Source organism: Chiloscyllium plagiosum, unplaced genomic scaffold (genome assembly GCF_037043375.1).
Source record: "Chiloscyllium plagiosum isolate Xiang-an unplaced genomic scaffold, Cpla_swu_hap1 HiC_scaffold_6, whole genome shotgun sequence".
NCBI lineage: Eukaryota > Metazoa > Chordata > Chondrichthyes > Orectolobiformes > Hemiscylliidae > Chiloscyllium > Chiloscyllium plagiosum.
The window spans coordinates 49,631,844-49,657,071 of NW_028270144.1; the positions used below are offsets into that span (position 1 = coordinate 49,631,844).

Genomic DNA, 25,228 nt, shown 5'->3' on the forward strand with positions numbered 1-25,228 from the left:
GGATGTGGTAAAAGTTGTGCACAAACGCAACAAATTTAAAACTAAAAGGCAGTATGGTCTATGTTTGCACAAACTTACCACTTTCTTGAAGTCATCTTCTGCTTCATCCAACTTCCCTTGTTTTAGCAGCAAGTTTCCCCTCTGTAACCGAGCCTGAAGTGTAACAAAAGATCATTTCTAAGTCTACTTATTCAAAACATATGGCATTACCATCAGCACAATTCTGTGCAAGACCATCTTGCTGTTCAACAGAAGTAATAAACAGCATTAAATAGAACGTTACTTACAGATGTGAAGTCTGGTTTCAGCTCAATAACTTTACTCAGGTCTGGGAGAGCAGATTTTGATTTACCCATAGCTAAATAGACTGTGGCTCGCCTGTAATAAGCAACATAGCTATCTGGGTCTCCATCTGTAAATGAAAACAAAATCATGATTGCACCAAAAAGTCTACTCCCCGCTCCCCTCCCCCGCCCTAAATACACTAACAAACCAAAGCTCTCAATAAAAAGACAAGCCACATGTGAAATGAAAGATTTCTGTGCTATAGCAGTAAACAATTTGCAATGTCTTCAAAACAGCAACTTGGGTCAGTAACAAAATATCTTAAATGCATATACACCTCTTGTATACTAACAGCAGAATGCACCACAGTGAGAAGCTGAGCAAATTGATGGAGAATGAGGAAGATAGTGAAGTTTTTGTATGGTGATAATATTTTTGAATGTCTATATGCTGACCAGGTAGCAAATTAAAGTATTTAAAAGAAAGCAGCAAAACTACTGAACTTCAGCAAGCAGAATATTGTTGAAAACTAAGACTGGATACAATGATGCATTTCACAAACAAACATCAGGATGAGGGCCAGTGATCATTTCATATATATATATATTTGTTGACCTGAACTTAGGTTCAACAAATATTGTTTACAGATGACAAAACTCAGTTTATAATAATCAAGGATCATAATAGACTTAAGAATATAGACAGGTAACAATGGAAAGTGCAAAGTAATAGTTTACAGGAAGCATGAAAAGGAGCACAAATGAACAAAAATATACAATTTTCAAGTGCAGAAACAAAGACTTGGGAATTTATGCACACAAACCTAAGATGGCAAGGCAAGCAAGAGGACAGTAAAACAAAAACCAAAAATAGATTCTGTGCTTTGATTTTAAAAAAACTAAAGAAAGTCATTCCCATCCTTTATGAAATATAGTCAGGCAGCAGGTTTTGTGTTCAATTCTAGATTTGACATTTAAGAATGACAAGAGTTTAAAGATTTACTACAATGGAACCAGAGTAAAGAATTTCAAACGTACACAGACTACAGCAAATAGCGCTGCTCTCTTTAGAGTAATGGAGGTTCATAGACTGATTTAATGTTTACAATCATAACTGATTTGAAAACTAGAATTATGCAAACATACACAATGATAATCAATGCACTAAGTTGAAAAAATATCAACTAGAAACTTATTCATTGCATGGATGCTGCCTGACCCAATTTAAATTTAAAAAAAAGTGTACATCAGCAATATCCTGACCAAAAATGAAACCATTTGCAAGTGTTAAATGGCAGACAAGCTTTTTGTAAAAAAGCAAAATCCATCCGAGAACTTAAACCCAGGTGTCTACTTCATGTTGAGCATGGATGCTCACTAAACATCTGCCAACAAAACAGAGAATTAAATAAATAGAAATCACAGGAATAAGGGAACTGGAGTGAACTTGATTGTGACTGATCTATAGTTTAACTCCATCTACTGACCTTGGTGCTATAATTCTGGATATATCCTGCAAGCACTCGAGGTGCAATAGACGCCAGCTATTCACCCGAAATTACTTGCATACATCAGGAGATCTAATCTTGGACTGACCTTTGTGCCCAATGGGATCTCAGGATGTGGAAGGAAGCAGGGAGGAGATTGCGGAGGCCTTCAGAAATCTTGTATCCTCTTCAGCCACAAAGTCCTAAGACTGGAGAATAGCCAACTTTGTTCCCTTAAAAGGGCAGAGATAATCTAATAACATAAGCAAGTGAGTTTACAGTGGTAGGGAACTGTTGGAGAAGATTTACTCACTGTGAAAAATTGATTTATTTGGGATAGTCAGCATTGCTTTATGTTGGAGATGGGGAGTTCTTGTCAACTTGATTGCTCTTTTTGGAGGAGAGATGCCAATTATTAACTGGGGAGGGCAGTAGATGGTGTCTACGAGGACTTTAAAGCATTTGGCAAGACCACTCATGGCAGACTGGTCCAGAAGATTAAGTCACAAGGGATTCATGGAGTCAGGAAGGTGGATGTAAAATTGGCTTAATCATAGAAGGGAGGATAATTCTAGAGGAGTATTTCTCTGACTGGACATCTGTGACTAGTGGTGCTGTGCAAGATATGTTCTCAATATATGTCACTTATATAAAAAAAGTTTTGAATGAAAAATGTAGTGGTCTGATAAGTTTGGGGATGACCATGAAAACTGGAGAAAGATTATCAGAAATTGTAGCAGGACCATGATAAGCTGGGGAAGTGGGCCAAAAAAAAAAAAAGGCAAATGGCCAATCAGGCAGACGTTTCATGGTGAATGGTAGAACCTTAAGGAGTGTAGTGGAACACAGGGACCTTGACGTTCAGGTTCACAGTTCCCTGAAAGTAGAGCAGTGAAGGAGGATTTTGGCAAACTGGCCTTAATCAGTCAGGGCACTGAGCATAGAAGTTGGGAAGTTATGTTGCAGTCATACAGGATTGGGGTTCAGTTTTGGTCACCTTGCTATAGGAAGGATGTTGAAGTTGAAAACGATGGGCACTGGAAGAGCACAGGAGGTCAAGCAGGATGTGAGGAACAGGCGAGTCAGCATTTCAGGGGTTAAGCCCTTCATCAGGGATGTGGATGGAAAAGCGGGCTGAGAGATAAATGGAGGGTGGTGCGGGAAGGTAGCTGGAAAGGGGTTAGGTGGATGCAGGTGGAGAGCTTAGAGTGGATAGGTGGGAAGGAAGATGGACAGGGAGGACAGGTCAAGAGGACCGTGCTGATTTGGAGGGTTGGATCTGGGATGGGTGGGGAGAAGAAAGTGGTTTGGAAACTAATTAAATTGATGTTGATGCAGTGTGGTTGAAAAAGTCCCAAAAGGCAGAAGTAGGGGGGTTCTCCCTCTAGTTGTTGGGTGGCTTGCATGTCCTTGGGGTAGTCGGCCATAGGGGTTGTTTGGTGTGTCCTAGAGATGTCCTGGGCCTCCTCCACTGTGCATCTCTGGGACACACATGAAATAACTCCCCCTCCCACTCCAAGGATGTGCAAGTCCTGAGCTCCTCCACCATCAACTCCAAGCTACCCGACAAATGGTGGAAGAATGCCTCATCTTGTGTCTCAGGACCCTTCAACCACATGGCATCAACATCGACTTCACTAGCTTACAAATCTCCCCTTGCCGCACCTCATCTCAGATCCAACCTTGCAACTTGGCACTGTGTTCTTGACCTGTCCTACTTGTCCATCCTTCTTCACACCTATCCACTCCATATTCCCAACAGACCTATCATGATTACCCTCCACCTATCACCTTCCCAGCTACCTTCCCCAATGCTCTATATCTTATTCCCCCTTCCCCCTCCACATTCCTGATAAAGGGTTTATGCCCAAAATGTCGACTCTTCTGCTCCTCAGATGCTGCCTGGTCTGCTGTGCTTTTCCAGCACTTCACTTTTCAACTGTCTCTCCAGCATCTGCAGTCCTCACTTTCTCCTATGGAAAAGATGTTATTAAATAGGAAAGAGTGCAGAAGAAATTTACAAGGATATTGCCAGGATTTGAGGGTCTGAGCTATAGGGAGAAGTTGGACAAGCTAGGGTGGTGGAATAGAGGACTAGAGGGCACCAGTTTAAGGCAAGACGGGAAAGATTTTTAAAAAGATAACCGTAGGGGCAATTTTTTTTAAAGAAAACCACAGAGCTTGATACACAATTGAAATGAGCTGCCGGTGGTAGTGGTTGAGGCAGATATTTTAATAACATTTTAAAAGGTATTTGAACAAATACAGACGGGAAAGGTTTAAAAGATAAAGGGCCAAGTGCAGGGAAATGGGACTAACGTGAATGAACATTTTGGTCGCATGGAGCAATTTGGCCCAAAGAGCCTGTCTCGGTGCTGCAAATTGCTGACTCTATGACACCTACCACCTTCTAAAAACTTGCCTCACACAAGTTTAAACTCTTCCCCTCTTGTCCGAAACTTATGCCCCTTAGTATTTGACATTTTCACCCTAGCACTAAGACTGACTACCCACAACACAATTTTATAGATCTGTTCGATTGTCCTTCAACACTCTAGCGAAAACATATCAAGTTTGTCCAACTTCTCCTTCGATCAGAACGGTGCACACTACTCCAAATGTGGCCGAAAATCTTGTACGGCAGCAACATGACTTGCCAACTTTTATACTCAGTTCTGAGCGAAGAAGGCATGCATGCAATCAGCCTTCTTTACCACATTAACCATTTGTGTTGTCACTTTTCAGGGAGCTAGAATCTTGATATAAGCATCTCAAGGAGTTCAGTGGAAGGAAAAAGTTGTTTGCTTTTTACTGAAAAAAAAACTCACTGGTGAGCATTTCTAGTTTAAAATGTTTGTCTAGGTCCAGTAATTCTTTTCACCCCCCCCCCCCCTCCCTTTCTTACAAATAGCTTGTTTAGTACAAGATTAATATGAATGCTTATCAAGGAGAAATACAATAAACTATTCAGAGTGGGAATTCTACAAGTATAAATAACAGGGATACTGGAGTGATTTAATTCTCAACTGAAATATGACAGATGGCACATGTGGGAGATTGCTGGGCACAAAAGATGGTCCACAAGTACATCTATAGCAAATGTGTGCAGTTTCAGCAATTTCAGATTAGAGTTGAGGCACTAATCTGAGCTCAGATACTGTGATACATTGTCTCTTGGAGCAAAGAGGGAAAGTTACCTCGACAGTCACACCATTTAGATTAGGGTATTCAAACTTGATCTACGATAAGAACACATTGAGATTGCAAGTGAGGCAAATACGAGGACTCAAAGGGAGGCCACTGTCCCTGCAATTGCCCAACATTTATGAATTGTTGTAAGCAGAGTGAACGAGAGAACAGACGATAAGCAAACTGACCATGGAACAAGGAGCCAAAGTGCAGGAAGTAAATACACAGTAGTGATGGAAAGCAGCACAGTTAGGGAAATAACCCTCACCAGGCAAGCAACATCACCTTTTGAGTCAGGCTTAGCTACAGACAATAGTATGGTTAAGAATATCGTTGAAGGGTTGGAGGGGATCTTGAAAAGGATCCAATTACTATTGTGAATGTTGGTACTAATAATATAGGACTGGAAGGAAGGGAGATTCTAAGAATATTGAGGAGGTAAATTAAAAGCAGATCCTCCAAATCATCTCTGGATTACTACCAGACTCACTGGTAAACTGGCTCAAGGTAAATAAAGTAAGAGTTAAATGTATAACTTAAAATTTAAAGATGACATGGAAAGAATGAATTTGATTTCATGGAACACTGGCATGAGTATTGGGTACAAAGAAGCTGAACTAAAACGTGATAGCTATCACAAGAGAAAGTACTGGGGTAACTAATGGATCTATGGTTGATATGGAGATAGAAGATGAAAAATCCCAGAGGATTGGAGAGTTAACCCCCCTTATTCAAAGGGAGACTAAAAATATAACTTAGGCCAGTTAGCTTAACGTCGGTCACTGGGAAAACGCTACAGTTTATTATAAAGAGTAGAATCGCAAGGTACTTAGAAATACATAATAAGAATCAAGCAGAGTCAGCACGGTTTCATGAAGGGGAAATCGTACCTAACAAATTTACTAGAGTGGAGGTGGTAACAAGTAGCACAGATAAAAGGAGACCCAGTAGATGTAATATACTTGGATTTCCAAAAGCATGACAAGTCTATTTAATAAAGGTAAGAGCTTATAAGTGAAGATGATGGTTATGAGCAGTAAAATAGCATAGATAGAGGACTGGTTAACTAATAAAAGAGAGAGTTGAGATAAGTGGGAATTTTCAGATACTATAGGTTCGAAGAATCATAGCACCCCTACAGTGCAGAAGAAGCCATTCAGCCCGTGGAATCTGCATGGATTCTCCAAAGATGATCCCAATCATTTCCACCCCATACCGTATTCTCATAACCCTGCATTTATTCTGGTTAATCCACCTAGCCTACACACCCCTGGACACTGCAAACAATTTCAGCATGGCTGAATGTTTGAACTGTGGGAGGAACCTAGAGCATGAAGCAGAAACCCATGCAGACATAGGGACAACACGCAAAGTACACATTCTGGATCAGTGGTGCTGGAAGAGCACAGCAATTCAGGCAGCATCCGAGGACAGGCAAAATCGACGTTTCGGGCAAAAGCCCTTCATCAGGAATAAAGGCAGAGAGCCTGAAGCATGGAGAGATAAGCTAGAGGAGGGTGGGGGTGGGGAGAGAGTAGCATAGAGTACAATAGGTCAGTGGGGAAGGAGATGAAGGTGATAGGTCAGGGAAGAGAGGGTGGAGTGGATAGGTGGAAAAGGAGCTGGGCAGGTCGGAGGAAGCAAATGTGGCTGTGGTAGCGAGTTTGTTTCAGGACATGGTTGAAGAGCTTCAGGGCTGAGGAAATGACCTGGGAGTTGCAGTGGGAGAGAGACTCCCTGAGATTCTTGTAGAGAAAGGAGGAAAACTTCTTCAAGGCAGGCATCCTTGCAAGAGGATTCTCAGTAGGGTTAAAATCAACGAGGTAAAAACAATGACTGCAGATGCTGGAAACCAGATTCTGGATCAGTGGTGCTGGAAGAGCACAGCAATTCAGGCAGCATCCGAGGACAGGCAAAATCGACGTTTCGGGCAAAAGCCCTTCATCAGGAATAAAGGCAGAGAGCCTGAAGCATGGAGAGATAAGCTAGAGGAGGGTGGGGGTGGGGAGAGAGTAGCATAGAGTACAATAGGTCAGTGGGGAAGGAGATGAAGGTGATAGGTTTCCAGCATCTGCAGTCATTGTTTTTACCACGCAAAGTACACAGTCTTCCAAACTTGAGTGACTTTGAACCTGGGTCTCTGGTGCTGTAAAGCAGCAGTGCTGGCCACTGTGCATTACCCTTTGTGATGAAATGTGTCCTGTTATCAGTTCTAAATATCTAACCTGTACCATGAGATTCTAACTGCTGGTTCTAGACTTTGCAAACTGAGTAAGTATTCTCCCTTCACCAACATGACATTTTCCTCCTCCTAAGTTCCATGGAGCACAAGCCCAACCATCCCTACAACTATAATTGGTAAAGTGTCACAGTGATCAGTACTGGACTGCGTTTACTTACAATATATATTCATGACTTGGACAAAACCATAAGACATAGGAGCAGAAATTAGGCCAGTCAGCCCAGAGTTTGATCCGCCATTCAATCATATCTGATAAGTTTCTCATTCTCCTGCTTTCTCCCAGTAACCCTTGATACTCAAGAACCTTCATAGAAGGAAATATGCCTTTATTCAAATGTGACTACTGACCAACAATAATGTAGTGGATCTTTAAATATCCTCTTAAAAGCACAAACAAACTTTTCAGTAAAGGACAGTTAGGGATGAACAAATTAATGCTCATGGTCTTGTCACTGACACTCCATTCAGTAAATGAATAGAAAGAGGTAACATTTCCCAGTGTAATTTATTTTCACGTAGAGGAAAGAAAAGAAAATATTTCATTGTAAAAATTTCTACTTTAATAATTTGAGCTGTTCATCTGTGCATTTCAACCTTGGTTCTGGTAGTATTTGAATCAGAAAGTTGTGTATCCAAAGCTTCGAATCAGATTTGAGCACTGAATCTGCTTTAATGTTGTACTCTGCAGAAATGCTACATTTGCTTCATTTGTCAGAGATCTCATCCAGAAGATAGTACAGTAAATAATCTGACCTTTGGGGTGGATATAAAATATCACTTTGCACTATCCCAGAAAGAGCAGGTGAGTTCTCCATTAGTCTTAGACAATATTCATCTCCATAATTAAAACAGATGTTATGGCCCTTTACTTTGCAAGTGTGGTGGAATTTTGCTCTGATTTTGTCTGCAACCATCTATCCTCATCCCTCTGCTCTATTACTGGGAGCAGAAATTTGAAAGCATCTGATAGTTTCACTGTAGTCCCCTTGCCTGTTTAACTCAGTCTCCATGCCACTTGAATGCTCCAGTAATGTATAATAGTTTCTAAAATGCTTTTTTTCCCCCCCCTAAATTTTCAAAATCCTCGACTGTGTTCAGTTCAATCCTATGCCTGCACATTCTGAACTTTCATGGCCTATTTTGATGTGCCTAAAACTTTAAGACACATTTTTGTTGCACAATGTTGTAACTAAGTTCAATTACATATTGAGTGACATCAAAAAAATGCTGGTCTTCCTGCTTTCGATGCAGCAAATCTTGAAAATTCTGAAGGGCAATATTTGGCATTGTATCTAACTAAACTTGTCAAGGAAAATGCAAAACATTGAATAAAGCTATGAATGTGAAACTGAGCATATTTACATAATTAACACTGGAGGAAAAAAAAACACGTCTTGATGCATCATCAACAACAGACTAAACATCAACTAAACTTTTCCAGTCCATTCCTGTAGACAGATGTCAAAACTTCTACTGATTTGAAATGGCTGCCCTGGGTCAGTAGCAGTAGAACTCTCCAGCATACTGTTTCTTTCAGTTTCATGTAGAAATACATAAAATGAAATAAAGAAACTGAGAAAAGATAGCAATTCTTACCACACCTCACTGCATTTTAAAAAAAAAAATGAAGTGGAAGAAAATCTCAGGAAAGTTAAAGAGGGAGCAGTTAGAATGCAGACAGCCATTAGAAAATTACTTCTGCCAGTGGATCGTTCACATTGGGCAACAAGAAGAGAACTTTTCATCATAGAATATTTTTGTGAACTGCTGAACCTTTTTTAGGATTCAAAGGTGTTCATAGATATCAGGAACAGTGCTTGTGAATTACTGTATTGCGGTTATTCCCAAAGGGGGATTTACAAGGCTGGCAATGAATACAGTTTAGAGGAGCTTATTATGGGCACCTGCTGACTGTTGCACTGCACTTAATTTTGCTCTTGGGATGTGGATGCCATTGGCAAGGCCATACCATGATTGCCCTTGAGGAGATGGTGTGTTGCCTTAAATTGCTGCTGTATATGAGCAGGTCATCCCACAATAGTGTTGAGTACAGAATTTCAGGATGATGATGCAGGAACATGAAGAAATAGTTAAAGGACAAGAAATCAGGGTAGTAGGCAAGATGGAAGTGATGGGTTCTTCCATGCACTTGTTGCCCTACTTAGAGGTTTGTTGACTCCATTCTTGTTGCCTGCCTCTTTTGGCTAACTTTTTGATAAAAAAGTAAAAGTTGTGAATCCCGCACATCTCTTTTAGGAGTACAAGTTTGAATTAATTCAGTTGTATAGGTTTTACAGGATAATAAGCACTGAAGTCAGCCATTTGCTGTTGCTGCTCCACTGGAGTCTCCTCTTATCTTTCCTTATCTTAGCCTAATATTATAACCCCCATTCACTACTCCTTCATGTACTTTTCTACCCTCCCCTTAAATGCTGTTGACTGTTCTGCAATTGAACTAACAGCATTTAATAAAATGTAAATTGAACACTTAATGCTGGCCGAACAGCATTTGTTCAAACACCTATGTTGCATTTCCACAGAAACTCAATACAGAGGAGCCTTGATTATCCAAATGAGATGGACAGGCGCTATTTCATTCAGATAATTGATTAGCCAAATAATCAAATTTTATCTTAAACAAGGAAAGCCATGCTAATATAATGCTGTGTGCTACCGGAGAATTTTTTAAAAATCAATAATTTTAATGAGGACATTGGGGAAGCGCTTGCTGAATACTTTCCTTCAATATTTACACTGGAAAAGGGCAATGTTAGTGAGAATACAGAGATACAGGCTACTAGATTAGATGGCATTGCAGTTGAAAACGAAGAGGTTTTAGCAATTTTGGAAGATCAGAAAATAGACAAGACCCCTGGGCCGGATAGGATTTATTCTCTGATTTTCCTAGGGAGGAGATTGCAGAGCGTTTGGCTTTGATCTGTATGTCATCATTGTCAACAAGAGTAGTGCCAGAAGACTGGAGGATAACCAATGTTGTTCCCTGGTTTAAGAAGGGGAGTTGAGACAACCCTGGTAATTACAGGCCAGTGAGCCTTACATCTTGGAAAAGGTTTTACGAAACAGGATTTATAAACAACTGGAAATGAGTAACTTAATTAGAGATAGTCAACACGGTTTTGTGAAGGGTAGGTCATGCCTAACTAACCTTATTGACTTCTTCGAGAAGGTGACAAAACAGGTGGACGAAGGTAAAGCGGTTGATGTCGTGGAAATGGACTTCAGTAAGGTGTTTAATAAGGTTCCACAAGATAGGCTGCTGTACAAAATACAGAGTTTCGGGATTGAAGGTGATTTAGGGAATTGGATCAGAAATTAGCGAGCTGAAAGAAGACAGAGGGTCTTGGTTGATGGGAAATGTTCATCCTGGAGCTCAGTTACCAGTGGTGTGCCACAAGGATCTGTTTTTGGGGCCTCCGCTGTTTGTCATTTTTATAAATGATCTGGGTGTGGGCGTAGAACGATGGGTTAGTAAATTTACAGATGACACTAAGGTAGGCAGGATTGCGGATGGTGCCGAACGATGCTGTGGGTTACAAAAGGACATAGATAAAATGCAGTGCTGGGCAGAGAACTGGCAAATAAAGTTTAATGAGGAAAAGTATAAGGTAGTTCACTTCGGAAGAAATAACAGGAATGCAGAGTACAGGGCTAATGTTAAAATTCTTGGCAGTGTCTATGAACAGAGATCTCTGTTCCAGGTGCATAAATCCCTGAAAGTTAACAATCCTATCAACCCTGGGTGGCTAAAAGGCATATGGTATATGTTGGCATTTATTGGCAGGGGTAATTGAGTTTCTAAACCAGAGTTCATGCTTCAGCTGTACAAGACACTGGCAAGGCCGCAACTGGAGAATTGCTCACAGATCTTGTCACTGCATTATAGGAAGGATGTGGAAGCTTTGGAAAGGGTTCAGAGGAGATTTACTAGGATGTTGCCTGGTATGGAAAGGAGATCTCACAACAAAAGGTTGAGGGAACGGAGGCTGTTTTCGTTGGAGAGAAGAAGGTTGAGAGGTGACATAATCGAGATGTATGAGATAATCAGAGGGTTAGATAGGGTGGACAGTGAGAGCCTTTTTCCTCGGATGGTGAAGGCTAACACGAGGGACACAGCTTTAAGTTAAGGGGTGGTAGAATTAGGACAGATGTCAGGGGTAGTTTCTTCACTCAGAGTAATAGGGGCATGGAATGGTCTGTTCAATAGGAGTAGACTCGTTGACGTTAAGGGCATTTAAATGGGCAATGGACATACATACACCATTCTATTATCATCCTCCATATGTAAGATGGGTATCAGACTAAGTTCACTGGTCGGAGCACCATCAAGGGCTGAAGGACCTGTACTATGCTGTATAATTCTATGTTCTAACCTGTCTCAGTTTTAAATATATGCAATGACCTGACCTCCACAATCTTCTGTGGCAATAAATTCCACAGATTCACCACTCTCTGGCCGGAAAAGGTTCTCATTATCTCCATTCTAAAAGTCTTTCTTTTACTCTAAGGCTGTGCCTCCAGCTCCTAGTCTCTCCAAACAACAGAAACAACCATTCAGTATGTTTCAATTAGAGCCCCCACTTATCCTTCAAAACTCCATCGAGTATAGACCCAGAGCCCTCAAACATTCCTCAGACATGAAGCTGTTCATTCATGAACTTTCTCTGAACATGCTCCAGGGCCAGTACATCCTTGCTCAGATATGGAGCCCAAAACGGTGAACGATACCCCAGTAGTGGTCTGACCAGAGCCTTGTAGAGCCTCAGGAGTACATCCCTGCTTTTATATTCAAGTCCTCTCAAAATAAATGGCATCACTGCATCTGCCTTCCTAACTACTGACTCAACCTGTAAGTTTACCTTGAAAGAATCCTGGACCAGAACTCCCAAGTCTCTTTGCACTTCAGAACAGTCCATGCTTCTATTCTTCCTAACAAAGTGCATGACGTCACATTCTCCCACACTGTACTGCAGCTGCCACTTCTTTGCCCATTTTCCTAACCTGTCCAAATCCTTCTGCAGCCTCCCCAATGCTACTTGTCCCTCTACCCATCTTTGTACTGTCTGCAAACTTAGCCAGAATGCCCTCAGTTCCTTCATCGAGATTGTTAATGTATAAAGTGAAACGTTGCAGCCCCAACATCAAGCCTGGCAGAACACCATCCAGAGAAGGCCCCTTTTATCCCCACTGATTTCTGCCAGATAGCCAAGCTTCTATCCATGCTAATACCTTACCTCTAACACCAAAGGCCCTTACCTTACTCAGTAGCCTCCTGTGCAGCACCCTGCCAAAGGCCTCCTTGAAGTCAAGGTGGCTAACATCCATTGCCTCGCCTAGGGTCTAACCTACTCGTTATTACCTCAAAAGAAGAAATCTAGCAGATTTGTCAGATATGACCTCACCTTGATAAAACCATGCTGACTTTGTCCTATTTTACCATACACTTCCAAGTATTCAGAAATCTCATCCTTCCGGGATCTTACCCACAACAGAGGTTCGGCTAAATTGGTTGGTGATTTTCCATCTTTTGCCTTACTCCCTTTTTAAACAGGGTGTCATGTTAGAGGTTTTCCCTCCCTGATTCTAGCGATGCCTGAAAGATCACCACTAACTCCACCACCAGCTCTTCAGCTAACTCCCTTAGAACTCTGGGGTTTCGTCCATCTGGTCCAAGTGACTTATCCACCTTCAGGCCATACAGTTTTTCCAGCACCTTCTCCTTGATGTCAGCCACCAGACTCAGCTCTGCCTCCTCACTCTTGAATTTTTGGGATATTACTCGTGTCTTCCACCATGAAGACTGACGCAAAGTATTATTTAGTTCCTCAGCCATTTCCTTGTTCCCCGCTATCTCTCCAGCAGCCCAATTTCCATTTTTGCCCTTTATGTATGTAAAGAAATTCTACAGTGTTCCCCTTTATTGCTGGCTATCTTACCCTCTTATTTAACCTTCTCGCTCCTTGTCTGTTGCCCGCTGTTAATCTTTGTAAGCTTCCCAATCCTCTCGTTTCCCACTGACCTTTGTCACATTATAGGCTTTGTCTTTTGCTTTTATGCTCTCCCGGACCTCCCTAGTCAGCCATAGTTGCCTCGTCCTCCCTGTACCATGCTTCCTTTTCTTCAGCATGAATCTCTGCTGTGTCTCTTGAACTGCTCCCAGAAATCCCTGCCATTGCTGTTCCATTGTCTTTCCTGCTAGGCTCCTCTCCCAGTCAATTCTACACAGCTCCTCCCTCATGCCTCTGTAGTTGCCTTAATTCAGCTGTGATACCTCGGATTCTATTCTTGTTCTCAAATTGCAGATTAAATTCAATCATATTATGATCACTACCTCCTAAGGGTTCTTTCACCTTAATCTCTCTTATCAAGTCTACCTCACTGCATAACACTAAATCCAGTATTGCCTGGAAGAGGGGGACAGTAGTAGCAGCAAGCGTGCAGATGCCAAAATAGATGGGATGGCCAGTAGTCAGGATGACATGAGAAGGTTATGGTCAGAAAGATAAGTTTAAAATGGTGTGGTGGAAAAAGTCTTGACAGATGGAATAAAATCTGAAAGAGTAGGAGGCTATGCAACTTGACAGGAAGAGCTAAATATTATTTAAAGACTGCAGAAAGCTACAGAAGAGAGGATCTGTGGGTTATTGTGCATGAATCACAAAAAGCTAGCATCCGTGTTCAGGAGGTAACAAGAAAGATAAAATGGGTGGTGAACCCATGTAATTCTCTACCACAGAAGACTGGATATATTCAAGAAAGATTTTAAGCATCAAGGGATATGGGGAGAAAGACTGGAGTTTAAAATAAATATAAATCCTTTCACAGGTTGAGGGCATTGCTAGCTAGGTGATTACTTCCTATCCCCAAGGTTAGTAGTCAACCACATTACTGTAGGTCACACCAGTTAAGGATGGCAGTTTCCCTCCACAAAAGGGCATTAGTGAGCCAGTTGCATTTTTTCTGACAAACAATGGGTTCGTGGTCATCATTCAACTCTTAATTCCAGATTTTCATTGAAATCAAGTATGATTTAGTGAGGTTCACGGTTCATTATACTGAAACTGTGAAAACATCAGGCCACAGCTCGAATCATTGTGTGCATTTGTAGAATCCAAATAAAGGGTCAATTAGTTCAGTTGGCTGGACAGCTGGTTCGCAATGCAATTGATGTGGACAGCATGGGGCCATCTCTCACAGCAGCTGAGCTTACTGTGAGGCAATCTCCTTCTCAAAAAAATGCCCCCTCCACCAGCTCTACCCCCCCCCCCCCCCCCCAAACACCTCAGGTGTCAACACCACCAGTCATCTCTACGGACAGCAGCCATCTGGGACAATGGCAACTTTACCTTATCGCAGGGATAAGGTTAGCCTGGAAAACATGCAGAGGAATTTACCAGGATGTTGCCTGTTCTGGAGAGCTTCAGTTACAAAAGAGATTGGGTAGACTGGAGAGCAGTGGAGACAGAGGGTGACATGATTGAGACCTATTAAAAAGGGGCATGGACAGGGCAGAGAGGAAGGAACTTCTCCCCTTGGGGACTAGAGGCAGAGATAAGGTAAGGGGCAAGAGGCTTCGCGGGGATGCAAGGAAAACCTTATTCATCCTGGGTTTGTGGGAATGTAGAACTCTGTTTGCAAGGGTAGAACAGGCAGAACCTCCCAACACTCGAGTAGTTAGATGCTTATTTGAAATGGCCCAAAACCTTGTATGCTTTGCCAAGTGCTGGAAGAGGAGATTAGAATAGTTAATGCCTCATTTTGACCAGTAGACTTGGTGGGCGAAAGGGCCTGTGATACAGATATGTAGGACTCCACCATATTCAAATGGCAGAACAGGTCCAAACAGCTAAATGGGCTGCTCCTACCCAAAGTTTCTCCAGTTTTATAACTGAAATATACAAGAGGGTACAATCTTTACAGTAAGCAGTCAGCCATTTCAGAAGGAAGAACAAGAATTTCTTCTCTCAGTGTAGTAAACTTGTATTAAGAATTCTACAAATTAAGTCATTAGTGTATTCAGAGATAGATGCCCATTCATCAAGAGAATCCAGGGTTAAAGAAGGCAAAGTAGAGCTGAGAATTATCAGATCAACCATGATCGCATTGAACGGCAGAGCAGACTCAGAGCCAAATGAACCACTCAGGTTCATACATCACAGTTTTATAAACAAGAAAACTTGAATATTGTCATAAATACATTTTATCAAAGCTTCTCACCTTACATTTATCAGGACACTTCACATTAATCTCAGAAATTCTTTTGATCAGGTACCAGAAGAGATTCAGATAATGACTTGTGGGGTGCCACATGTATAAATTCTTGGACCCCAACTATTCACTAATACATTAGTAATTTAAATGAGGGAATTATGTGCAATACCACCAAGTTTGCAGATGATAAAGCTGGGTGGGAGGATGCAGAGATACTTCCGTGTGATTTGGACAAATTGAGAGAATTAGTAAATGCATGGCAGCTGAAGTCATAACGCAGATGAACAAGGAGGTTATTCTCTTTGGTAGCAAAAATTGAAAGTAGATTATCTGAATGGTGTTAGATTTGGAAAGGGGCAGAGATAAGACCAGGAAATCCTTGTAAACTAATTGGTGAAAGTATGCATGCAGATGGTGAAGGCAGCAAATGATATAGTAGCCTTCTAAAAGGAGAGAACTTAAATTCAGAGTAGGATGCTTTGCTGCAATTGTCCAGAGCCTTGGTGAGACAGTATCTGGAGTACGGTGTGCAATATTGTCTCCTTATCAGGAAATACACTCATGGTTTATCAGTCGGATTCCTGGGATGGCAGGACTGACATATCAAAAGAGACTATAGTTAGGATTATATCCACTTGCATTTAGAAGGATGAAGAGATGGATCTCAAATTTATAGAATTCCAATAGGACAAGATAGGATAAACATAAGGATGTTCCCGACGACAGGGAATCTGGTACCTTGTACATCAGTCAATGAAAGCAAGCATGCAGGTACAGCAGGGAGTGAAGAAAGCATGGTGGCCTTCATAACAAAGGGGAATTGAATATAGGATGAAAGAGGTCCTTCTGCAGCTGTACAGGGCCCTGGTGAGACCGCACCTGGAGTAGTGTGTGCAGTTTTGGTCTTCAAATTTGAGGAAGGACATTGTGGCTATTGAGGGAGTGCAGCATAGGTCAATTCCCGGAACGGCAGGACTATCATACATTGAAAGATTGGAGTGACTGGGCTTGAATATACAAGTTTGGAAGGATGAGAGGGGATCTGATTGAGACCATTAAAGGATGGGTGAGTACAGAACCAGAGGACACAGTTTAAAAATAAGGGATAGGCCATTTAGAACAGAGTTGAGGAGAAACTTCTTCATCCAGAGTGGTGGTGATATGGAATGCGCTGCCCCAGAAGGCAGTGGAGGCCAAGTCCATGGATACTTTCAAGAAAGAGATGGATACAGCTCTTAAAGATAGTGGAATCAAGGGTTATGGGGGTAAGGCAGGAACAGGATACAGATTGTGGATGATCAGCCATGATCATAAAGAATGGTGGTGCTGGCTCAAAGGGCTGAATGGCCTACTCCTACACCTACTGTTGACTGTCTAACCAAGGACTGGAATGATAAGAAAGGTTTTCATCCCAAGAGAGGTGAGCCTATGGAGTTCTGTGTCACAGTACAGAGTTGAGACCAAAACAATGTTTTCAAGAATGCTTCCTTTTAACTAAATAAGATTCTAAGAACATGGGGAGAAAGAAGGAACAGGGTACACAGTTGGGTGATCTGCCTTCAATATGATCATGGCATAGTAGGCATGAAAGGCCTTCTCCTGCTTATACTTTCTATGTTTCTATCTTTATAGACAAGTGCTAAGTGGACGGATTTCTAGAAACAATGCCTTGGTGAATGCACCCATGAATGTACTGTTAAGAGCCAAACAGTAATAATAATGCATTTCCAACATGCACATACCTACAGCAGCATGAAAATGAGACAACGCATCTGCTAATTGTCCTGCAGCCAGCAGCTTCTTTCCCATTTCAAGGTGCTTTTCAACTTCAGCATTTATGCCACCTTCTATCCCTGGAAAAAAAAAGTAATATACAGTATAAAGCACTGCAGACATTAATATTGGCACCTAGAATTTTACAGTTATCACTAGTTTGAGTGCGACTACCAAGAAAACAAAAAAAAGTACTTGGAGGAAATCAAGAGAGAAAAGGAGCAGACAGCACAAGTACTTCAGGTTGTAAGTTTGCTCGCTGAGCTGGTAGATTTGTTCTCAGACATTTTGTCACCATGCTAGGTAACAGTGAGCCTCTGATGAAGTGCTAGTATTCTGTCCTGCTTACTGCGATTATGTCTTGATCTGTTGTGGTGGGTGATATCACTGCCGGTTTTTTTGAGACGTTGGTAAATGGGGTCCAAACTGAAATGTATGTGAATGGAGTTTTGGTTTGAATGCCAGGTCTTTAGGAATTCCTGTGTGTGTCTTTGTTTAGCCTGTCCCAGGATGGATGAATTATCCCAGTTAAACTGGTATCCATACTCATAGACGAAGAGCAGCAGCAGCGATAGTTGGTCATGTCTTTTGGTGGCTAGTTGGTGCTCATGTATCGTGGTGGCTAGCTTCCTGTCTGTCTGTCCAGTGTAACGTTTGTTGCAGTCCGTGCAGGGTATTTTGCATATGATGTTCGTTCTGCGAGCTGTTGGCACAGGTCCTTTAAATTCATCAGGAGCTGTTCAAGTGTGGTGGTAGGTTTGCAGGCTACCATGATGCCTAAAGGGCCTGAGTAGTCTGGTCATCATCTCAGATTTGTCTTTAATGTGGCATGTTGCGTCTTCTTGTTTAGGTCTGTTGTATAGGAAATCAGCGGACTGTAGTTACTGAATACATTGTATAGGAGATTTTTCTCAGCTTCTTGTAGTCAGAGTACTGCAGTGTGTTGTGGCTCATTTAAGTAATATCCTGATGCAGTTCCATTTCTGGGTGTTGGGATGATTGACCAGATACTCAACTACAGGGACAATGTGTCTGGCTTTCCTGTAGACACTGGCCTGCAGCTCTCCATTGGCTTTTCATTCTACTGTGATGTCTAGGAAGGGGAGTCTGTTGATGTTGTCTTCCTCTGGGCGGCACGGTGGCTCAGTGGTTAGCACTGCTGCCTCACAGCAGCAGGGTCCCAGGTTCGATTCCAGCCTCTGGCGACTGTGTGGAGTTTGCACATTCTTCCGGTGTCTGCGTGGATTTCCTCCAGGTGCTCTGGTTTCCTCCCACAATCCAAAGATGTGCAGGTTAGGTGAATTGGCCGTACTAAATTGACCATAGTGTTAGGTGCATCATTCAGAGGGAAATGGGTCTGGGTGGGTTGGTATGGACTGGTTGGGTCGAAGGGTCCGTTTCCACACTGTAGGGAATCTAATCTAGTCTTTAGAGAGCAGTTGATGTTTGTGGGTTTATAATTTGTTGCGTTTCGTGATGAAAAGAGATGTCGATCCACATAGCAGACCCAAAACTTGGGCTGGATCGTGGGAAGGGCTAGGCAGATGTGGGTACTGTAGATGCTGGAGATTGAGTCAAGATTTGAGTGGCACTGGAAAAGCACAGTGGGCCAGGCAGCATCCGAGGAGCAGGAAAATTGACATTCTGGGCAAAAGTCCTTCATCTGGATTGAGCCTGGGGGAAGGAGAGGCTCCCAGCCTCATTCCTGATGAAGGGCTTTTGCCTAAAACGTCAATTTTCCTGCTCCTCGGATACTGCCTGACCTGCTGTGCTTTTTCAGTACTACTCTAATCATGGAAAGGGCTGTTCATCCTAACGTCTGCTAAGGGTCCTACTATCACTGATGATATGGTAGTAGTAGTCGGAGGAAGAAGACGAAGACAAGGTGGATGGTAAAATTAGTTACGCACATCTTGATGAGAAATCTTTTACCTATTCTGCAATTCAATGAATTTCTTGGATTCTTTCTCAATATTTTGGTGGAATGGACAGTGCTTGCTGATATTCAGGTACACAGGATGCTCGTTTGTATTCATGTTCACATGTGAAAAGGGCAACAAAGCTCAAATGGTGAACTTCACCTCCTTTACTGGTGCTAATACATGTAAAAAAAAAAAATCTGATTGTATGTTATAGATAACAACTGTATAACAAAAAGATTTTGAAAGAGAGGTCATTTTGGTTCAATCTTTGTAGAAAGAGGTGAACAAGAATTTTAAAAAAGTGTCAACTTAAATGATGGTAAGTTGTCATTAGTACAAGACACTTTGAAAACCAAAATGAAGCATACACAAACTACTGGCACTGCAGAAATTTTTAAAAGGATCTTCAAGCTCATCATCTCCAGAGGAAAAGGGAAAAAAAAACTTGCCAAATCCAATGAAAGCACTAAAAGCCTGGAAACTGGAAGTGATTGGGAGGTAACAAAAAAAAAATCAAATCATGACAAATGCACTACAAGGCTAGCGTGGCACGTAAACAAAGCATCCTGAGTAGCCAGCTTGAATTCTCTTATGTCTAGCATAACCAAATAAATATTCAACATATGACAGCCAGAACTGAATCATAAAGCAACTTAGAATGCAATAAGTGTTTTCTTTAAAATAGCTCAGATGGCTGTGAAAATAACTGCAGGATTCACTTCAGTTCAGGAGGCAGATGTGTGGCTGGAAAAGGAAACAGGAACTGAGAATAGCTTTGAACTGTCTTTCCTGGAGAGTGAAGCACATACACAAGGGAAAAAGTAAATTTTATTACTTTATTAGCTGGTAATTTATTAGCTGGGTGGGGGAGAGGAGGAGTGTGGTAATGAGGTATTGATTAATTTCAAAAAAGTTAGGAGTTAAATGGAAAAAAACTTTGAAGTTTATAGCACAAATATCAGCCAAAAAGATTACTGTGACAAACTATAAGTTAACTTTAGCCAGTCACTGGAAATTCAAATTACATTTATAAAGAAACTCTACAGATTATAATTCTTGAAATAAAATTAAAAACTGGAGGTGCTTATACACACAGGATGCATTAAAAGTAATTTTTAGAACACCTCTTAATTACCCTGAAAGCAAAGTGCCACACTGAAATACAATGAGGAAAATGGACAATTACATAATTTTTTGACTCAAAGTGGTGGCAGAAGGCCATTTGTGTGACTGCAGGCTAGTACCCAGTGGCAAAGAAGGATCAGTGTTGGGTCCCTTATTGGTCAGGATTAGTTTGGAGTAGCATGGTGGCTCAAATGGTTAGCACTGTTGCTTCACAGTGCCATGGACCGAGGTTTGATTCCAGTCTTAGGCAACTGTGAAGTTTACACATTCCTCGCCCGTCTGCGTGGGTTTCCTCTTGGAAACTCCAATTTCCACCCACAGTCCAAAGATGTGCAAGTTAGGTAGACTGGCCATGCTAAATAGCCGCATAGGTGTCCAGTAATGTGCAGGATGGGTGGACCAGCCGAGGGAAATGCAGGGTTACAGGGATAGGTCTGGATGGTATGCTGTTCGGAAGATTAGTGTGGATTTGATGGCCTGCTTCCACATGATTTGAGAGCCATGATATGTTTTTTCCCCTCTCTATTTCAATATGAGGTGATAAGTTTGCAGATGACACCAAGGTTGTCCAGGTAGTTGACAAGAAGGAAGATGGTCTTAAATGAGGAGGACTGTAGATTGGAGGAGGACTGATGGAGTTTAATATGTTAATAAAAGGCAATGCATTTTGGAACAAGGAATAAGACAAGGGTATAGTCAATGAACAATAGGACACTAGCAAGCTCAGGAACAATGAGATCTTGAGGGTGCTTATCCACAAATCCCTAAAGATGCACAGCAGGTTAACAACATACGAAACTCTTGCCTTTCAGTCGAGGCATACTTCATTAGAGCAGGGAGGTTATGTTGGAGCTGTACAGAACTTTGTTTAGGCCACAGCTGGAGCACTTCGGCAGTTCTGGTGTTCCAATGTACTAATAACATTATAAAAATGATGGGCCAAATGACCCCTTCTGCACTGCATGATTCATGACTAAACATTTAACAATGCTAATCTATTATCTTGGGCCTTTTCTAAAAGGCTTCTGACAGCGTTGAGATAGAAAGCCATGAGGAGAATCAAGAGAAACATTTTCCACCATGAAGGTGATTAGAATCTGGAGGTCAAGACTTGAAATGGTGATCACAAACTCGAACATTTACACAGCATTTTAGAGGTTCACATGCATTTTCATTGCCTGCAAAGCGGAGCCAAGAGCTGGAAAATAGGATGAGTGCAGGTAGACCTTTGCAGATATGATGAGCCAAATAGCTACTTTTGGGCTGTAGGTGTCTGAGTCTCTGCAAGTAAATTTGAGTATCATAGAAACATGGGATAATACAGCACAGTACAGAAGCCTGACCTGTTGTGCTTTTCCAGCACCACTCTGATCTAAACTCTGGTTTCCAGCATCTGCAGTCCTCACTTTTGCACAGTACAGAAGAAACTAGCCCATTGAGCTGTTTGGTCATCTCAAAAGGAAAAGGCTTAATACATCCAAATACTGATTCCTTTGGTACCTTTGATGTTTCAGTAAGAACAGGAAAGAGGTAAAAGAGGGGGAGGAGTGGCATTGTTACTCAAAGACAGCATTACGGAGGCAGATGAGATGTTTGAGGACTCATCTATTGGAGGTAATATGGGCTGAGGTGACATACAAGAAAAGGAGAGGTCACCCTGTTGGGAGTTGTCTATATGCCTCCGAATAGTTCCAGAGATGTAGAGGAAAGGATAGCAAAGATGATTCTGTATTTAATACTGGGTAGTGAACCTGGCCAGGTATTGGATTTGAAGGTGATGAGCACTTTGGTGGTTGTGACCATAATTCAGTCATGTTTACTTTAATGATAGAAATGTCCCGCTCCCCTCTCAGTCGACCAAAAACGCTCCGAGACAGAGAGACAGAGAGAGAACGATCACCCATGTGCACAGAAACATGGGTTCGCGGTCTTCTCTCTCAAATAGCAGTTTCTTAATGAATTATATAGTCATTTTATAGGGAGGAGCATCTAGATAAGGCAACACATTAATTGGCTGATCATTACAATTAACGAGAATCAATAGCAGAGACCAAGCCCTTTATTCTTAACCTTGTTAACTAGATTCATACAATGGATACTTTTTCCCCCTATTAGCAGACCTTGCATACTGAATGCTTTTAATATTGTTAAATGCCTCTACATAATGAATGCTTTACCACCTTGTTAACCCACCACCCTTGCCTCCAGCACCCCATTCTTAACTGTAAGTGCTTATCTGATCTGAGTCATGCTCAGCTGAACCTCGCTTCACAAAACTCAGAACTTAACTCTTTCCCTGCCTGCTTATACCTGATACACATTCTCAGAAAGGGATAGGTATATACCACAGGGAAAGAGTTACAGCTGGGGGAAAGGCAATTATGATGCAATTCGGCAAGATTCAGTATGCATAGGATAGGGAAGGAAGCTGCAGAGGATGAGCACAATTGAAATGTGGAGTTTACACAAGGAAGAGCTACAGCGTATCCTTGATAAGTATGTACCGGTCAGGCAGGGAGGAAGTGGTCGAGCAAGGGAGCGGTGGTTTACTAAAGGCGAATCTCTAGTCAAGAGGAAGGAAGAGGCTGATGTAAGGATGAAACGTAAATGCTCAGTTAGGGTGCTCGAGACTTACAAGTTAGCCAGGAAAAACCTAAAAGAGCAGCCAGGAGGGGACATGACCAGTCTTTGGCAGATAGGATCAAGGAAAACTTTCTGAAGGTATATCAGGAACAAAAGAATGACTGGAGTAATATTAGGGACAATCAATCAATGACAGTAGTGGGAAGTGTGCATGGAGTCAGAAGATAGGAGAAGCGTTAAATGAATTGTTTTTGGTAGTACTCACACTGGAAAAAGCACGTAGCCAAGGAGAATACTGAGATACAGGCTACTAGACTAGACTAGACGGGATTGAGCTTCACAAGGTGGCGGCATTAGCAATTCTGGAAAGTGTGAAAATAGACAAGTCCCCTGGGCATACGGGATTTATCCTACAATTCTCTGGGAAGCCAGGGGCGAGATTGCAGTCTTTTGATTTGATTTTTAATGTCATCATTGTCTACAGGAATAATGCCAGAAGACTAGAGGATAGTAAACGTTGTCCCCTTGTTCAAGAGGAGTAGAGACAACCCTGGTAGTTATAGACCTGTGAGCCTTACTTTGGTTGTGGGTAAAGTGTTGAAAAAAGTTGAGGTAAAATTTATCGAGAAAGGAATAAGTTGATTAGGGATAGTCAACACAGTATGAAGGGTGGGTCATAACACAAACCTTATAGAGTTATTTGAGAAAGAAAAGGTGACCAAACAGGTGGATAAGGGTAAAGCAGTGGATGGTGTATATGGATTTCAGTAAGGTGTTTGATAAGGTTCCCCACAGTAGGCTAATGCACAAATAAGGAGGCATGTGATTGAAGGTGATTTAGCGATTTAGATCAGAAATTGGCTAGCTAAAAAGACGACAGAGGCTGGTGGTTGATGGGAAATGCTCATCTTGGAGCTCAGTTACTAGTGGTATACTGCAAGGGTCTATTTTGGGGCCACTGCTGTTTGTCATTTTTATAAGTGATCTGGATGAGGGCATAGAAGGATGGGTTAGTACATTTGCAGATGACACCAAGGTCAGTGGAGTTGTGGATAGTGCTGAAGGATGTTGCAGGTTACAGAGGGCCATAGATAAACTGCACAGCTGAGCTGAGAGGTGGCAAGTGGAGGTTAGTGCAGAAAAGTGTGAGGTGATTCACTTTGGTAGGAACAACAGGAATACAGAGTATGGGCTAATGGCAAGATGGGTGGCAGTGTGGATGAGCAGAGGGATGTCAGTGTCCATGTACATAAATCCCTGAAAGTTGCCACCCAGGTTGATAGGGTTCTTAAGAAGGCATACGGTGTGTTAGCTTTTATTGGTAGACTGACTGAATTTCGGAGCCACAATTGCAGCTGTACAAAACTCTGGCATGGCCGGACTTGGGGGTATTGCATCCAGTTCTGGTTGCCACATTATAGGAAGGATGTGGAAGCTTTGGAAAGGGTTCAGAGGAGATTTACTAGAATGTTGCCCGGTATGGGGCAGCATGGTGGCTGAGGGGGTGGCACTGCTGCCTCACAGCACCAGGGTCCCCGGTTCAATTCCAGCCTCGGATGACTGCCTATACGGAGTTTACACATTCTCCCAGTGTCTGCGTAGGCTTCCTCCAGGTGCTCTGGTTTCCTCCCACAGTACAAAGATGTGCAGGTTAGGTGAATTGGCAGTGCTAACTTGCCCATAGTGTTAGGTGCTTTAGTCAGTGGGAAATGGGTCTGGGTGGGTTACTCTTCGGAGGGTTGGTGTGGACTTGTTGGGCCGAAGAGCCTGTTTCCACACTGTGGAGGTTCTAATCTAATGAAGGGAAGGTCTTATGAGAAAAGGCCAAGGGACTCGAGGCTGTTTTCATTAGGAAGAAAGTTGAGTGGTGACTTAATAGAGGCACACAAGCTGATCAGAGGGTTAGATAGGGTGGACAGTGGAGAGCCTTTTTCCTCAGATAGTGATGGCTAGCACGAGGGGTCATAGCTTTAACTTGACGGTGATAGATACAGGGCAGATGTCAGAGGTAGTTTCTTTACTCAGAATAGTAGAGGTTGTGGAATGTCCTTAACAGTAGTAGACTTGCCAACTTTAAGGTAATTGGATAAACATATGGATGAAAATGAAATACTGTAGGTTAGATGGGCTTCAGATTTGTTGCGCCAACCTGTGAAACCATCAAGGGCCAAAGGGACGATACTGCGCTATAATGTTCAATGTTCTATCACGATCCCCACAAGTCTCTCTTGCTCAAAACAAAGCAATTACTACTTGTTCAAACAGCCACTGCCCATCCCTCTGCTCAAAACCACAGTTTTGTTTGAGTGTTCAAGAAAATAATCCAGAGGGCAGTTTCATGGTGTAATGATACTGGATTGGTAATCCCTAGGCCCAGATTAGCGCTCCAGTAAT

At 42.1% G+C, this 25,228-nt stretch overlaps 1 protein-coding gene across 4 annotated transcripts in view; it reads right to left on the reverse strand.

The window, feature by feature from the left end:
• The window catches only part of dnajc3a (DnaJ (Hsp40) homolog, subfamily C, member 3a), a 74,131-nt gene that overhangs the window by 41,586 nt on the left and 7,317 nt on the right, over positions 1 to 25,228 (reverse strand). For 3 of the 4 annotated variants that reach the window (XM_043691462.2, XM_087987991.1, XM_087987993.1), the window contains exons 2-4: positions 17,174 to 17,284; positions 288 to 412; positions 79 to 153 (exon numbers count right to left, since the gene is read on the reverse strand). In XM_043691462.2, the coding sequence (XP_043547397.1) occupies positions 79 to 153; positions 288 to 412; positions 17,174 to 17,284 (311 nt within the window). Of the gene's footprint in view, positions 1 to 78; positions 154 to 287; positions 413 to 17,173; positions 17,285 to 25,228 lie in introns of those variants that run through there. The other variant, XM_087987992.1, reaches the window with a different exon arrangement.